Source organism: Trypanosoma cruzi, assembly GCF_000209065.1.
Source record: "Trypanosoma cruzi strain CL Brener chromosome Unknown tcruzi_1047053504923, whole genome shotgun sequence".
In the NCBI taxonomy this organism is placed as follows: Eukaryota; Euglenozoa; class Kinetoplastea; order Trypanosomatida; family Trypanosomatidae; genus Trypanosoma; species Trypanosoma cruzi.
Window position 1 is genome coordinate 3,833 of NW_919060.1, and position 3,082 is coordinate 6,914.

The 3,082-nt window shown below is 67.0% G+C and overlaps 1 protein-coding gene across 1 annotated transcript, besides 1 other annotated feature; it reads right to left on the reverse strand.

Moving 5' to 3' along the window:
• Positions 1–3,082: part of a sequence feature (areas not merged during assembly with more than two copies in the genome that could not be assigned to a particular haplotype) that runs on past the window's edge.
• On the reverse strand, positions 222–3,082 carry Tc00.1047053504923.10 (dispersed gene family protein 1 (DGF-1), putative; the record flags this gene model as incomplete). Its single annotated transcript, XM_799822.1, has 1 exon — positions 222–3,082. A coding segment is annotated over one exon (2,861 nt), but the record flags the coding sequence as incomplete, so codon positions are not given.

The window sequence follows — 3,082 nt, forward strand, 5'->3', positions numbered from 1 at the left end:
ACAGTAGCGACGAGCGAATCCCCTTCCACACAATCAGCGTGAAAAAAAAAAAAAACTCCTGAAAGCACCCGCTCAAAATAGAAACAAATCGATAGAAACAACAAACATCAGCACGATCGGTGCTGTTGACGATGGATGGCTGTGGTGCGCAGCACAGCCGAGGACCTGCGCAATCCCCCATCAACCTGCAACAAACACTTAATAATTCCGCGTGGTGCACGTCACAGAAGGGCGTGATCAATTTTGCCGCTCGCACTGGATGCACGGTCAAACAGGCTCAGGGCGTCTGAGCGGGTGTCACCGGCCATGGGCTGCAGCGGTGCGGGTGGTCGGTACGACACGCTGGCGGTGGTGCCCGTGGCGTACAACGATGACGTCATTTCGTGGGGCTTCTGCGTCTCCTCGTCGCTCTCCTCGTCATCGCGCAGCAGCGCCTCCAGCCCTCCACGCCGCGGCTCGCGCAGCTCCTGCCAGTGGCGGTCCTCCGCGTACCACACAACCACGCTGTACACAGTGACCGCAAGCAGCACAGCGGCCAGCAGCAGCACGATAGCCACGTACGCCCTCGCACCGCCGTCGCTCGGCGCAAGATGGCTGGCCGCGCTGACCAGGGACAGCGCCGCAAGGAGCAAAAAGCTCGCCGTGCGCATCACCGTCAGAAAGGCCGAGCGCATCATGTTCGTGAAGGCAACCACGCCCGCACCCGCAAGCAGCACAGCCGCCATGCAGAAGTACAGGACGTGGCAGCCTCCCACGGGCGGGTGCGCAGCAGCAATCAGGCACACCACGCACAGCACCAACAGCTGGAACACGCACCAGTACACGTGGCTGCCCCTCATGTTCGTCAGCATGCCGCCGTACATCCGCTGCTGCGCCGCGGGGTGCCAATACCCGACGGGGTACAGCAGGCGCTCGTGCAGCGACTTCCTCGAAAACTGCCAGTACTTCGTGAAGCTCGCGCCCACGTGGCGGGCAATCAAGTAGCACGCGCCAGCAGGGAACGCTGCACCGTACAGCACGCCAACGACACCGACCACGCGGTGCTGCACGCGGGCGCCGGGCATCGCAAGTACAAGCACGGAGCCGAAGAAGATGCCGAGGTGCATCGCGTGCGCCACGACGTACGTCAGGCTCGGGAAGCGCATCGCCGCCCACGCACTCGCCGCGTCCACGCCGCGCCACCGCTGAAAGGCGGCCGTCACACCGTAGTGCACGCACCCGAACACAGCGGCCAGCAGCGCGTTGCCCACCACCATCCACAGCGGGTCAAGGGCAGCGAACACCGACAGGAAGTACGGCAGCGCAACGGTGCTCGCACGCTCCTGCGCCGAGGCACATGACATCCTCGCAAACACGCCGAGCGCCTGCATCTCCAGGATGGAGCCCAGCCCGCCCGTCACCACCACGGCAACAGCCGCCGCACCCGCAACAACGCCGGTGATCGCCGAAAGGGCGCTGGCAGCGGTGGGCAGCGTGTTGGACCTGATCGTGAAGGACCCAAGCAGCACACCCTTGCAGCCGCCGGACACCGCCACAGCGTCGCAGCGAATGACTATCGTCTCGTCGTCAGTAATGAAGTAACCGCGGTGCACGGGCACAGCCAGCTCCAGGACGGTGGACGGATTCGTCGCGTTGCGCACCCACGTCGCGTTGCTCAGCATCGCTCCCCACGGACCACCGAACCCGCTCGGCTGCGCCGTCGACACCGGCACAAAGCTCAGTTGCGTGCCGAGCTGCGGGTCGCGTACCCAACGAAACGGCGGCGGCAGCGCCACCATCAGCAGTGTCGGGACGGCGCTCCCACCGCCGCGGATGTCGTTCTGCGTCAGGCCTCCTCCTGCCGCCGTCGTCGTCACGGCGAGTGTCGGGCACGCCACGTCGCTCCACCACGGCGTGCTGCTCACCGACACCGTCGGGGTCCGCGTGAGCGGCAGCGCCACCGTCTCCGTCACCTGCAGGGTCTCCGTCGGCCCGTACTGCGCCGGACTGTAGTGCGCCGCGCTCAGGCTCGGCGTCGGCGTTGGTGTCAGGCTGCGCGTCTCCGTCAGCGTCGCCGTGTGGCTCAGCAGCGGTTTCTCGGGCGTGCGGTTGCACCCGTCCACGTGCGGCAGGTACACCGGCAGGCAGTCACGCCCATAGCCGCCCTCAGCACAGCGGCAGCCGCACGACACCGACATCGCCCTCGTCGCAGCTGCAAAGCAGCTCACGTCGGCGTCGCACACGCCACACGCCACGGGGCGGAATTTCCCGATGATGCCGGCAGACCTGTAGTCCATCGGCTGCAGCGCCTGCCCGTTGAGCGTCAAGCACCCCACAACGAATCTTCGGCCGGCGCCCACGAGCACAACGCTACCGTCCATCACGACAAGCCCGCTGCCGGCGTTCCCGTGAAACGTCAGCGTGCTCTGCACGAAGTCCGCACTGCGCGGGTACGACGGCACCGACAGGAGCCTGCCGCTGATGCTGTTGCCGCGCACCGACAGCCACGACCCGGACACAAACGACGCCGACCCCCGCAGCACCAGCAGCGCGCCATCGGTCAGCGCACCGGCGTTGTCGTTCACCACGACGGCGGACGCGTTGGCCTCCACCCCGCTGTCGAACACCAGCCCATGCGCGGCGTACACCTGGCTCCCCGACACGCGCAGCACAGCGCCACCCGACGCAACCACGCGCGCACTCGCGTACAACGCATAGTCGCCACCGAGCACAGCCGCGTCCAGCGCGACACCGCCACCGACAAGCTCCAGCACGGCGCCGTCCACCACCACCGTCCGCCCACCAGTCATCACGGTCACGAGGGCAACGCCGGACACAACCAGCACGGACCGCACGAGCCGCAGGCCCGACAGCACCAGCACCGGTGCGTACGGCGAGGACTGCGAGCCGGGAAGATACACAAGCGGCGTCGGCCTCGCGGCAACCAGCAGGGAGTCCGTCACCGTCAGCACGGACCCCGCGGGATACGTGCCGGTCAGCACAAGCGCACCGTTCAGCGCCTCCACGTCGCACACCGACAGCTCCACCGGACAGCTCTCGTCGCTCCCCGCCGCACCCGCACCGCGCAACCCGCCTCCGCCCA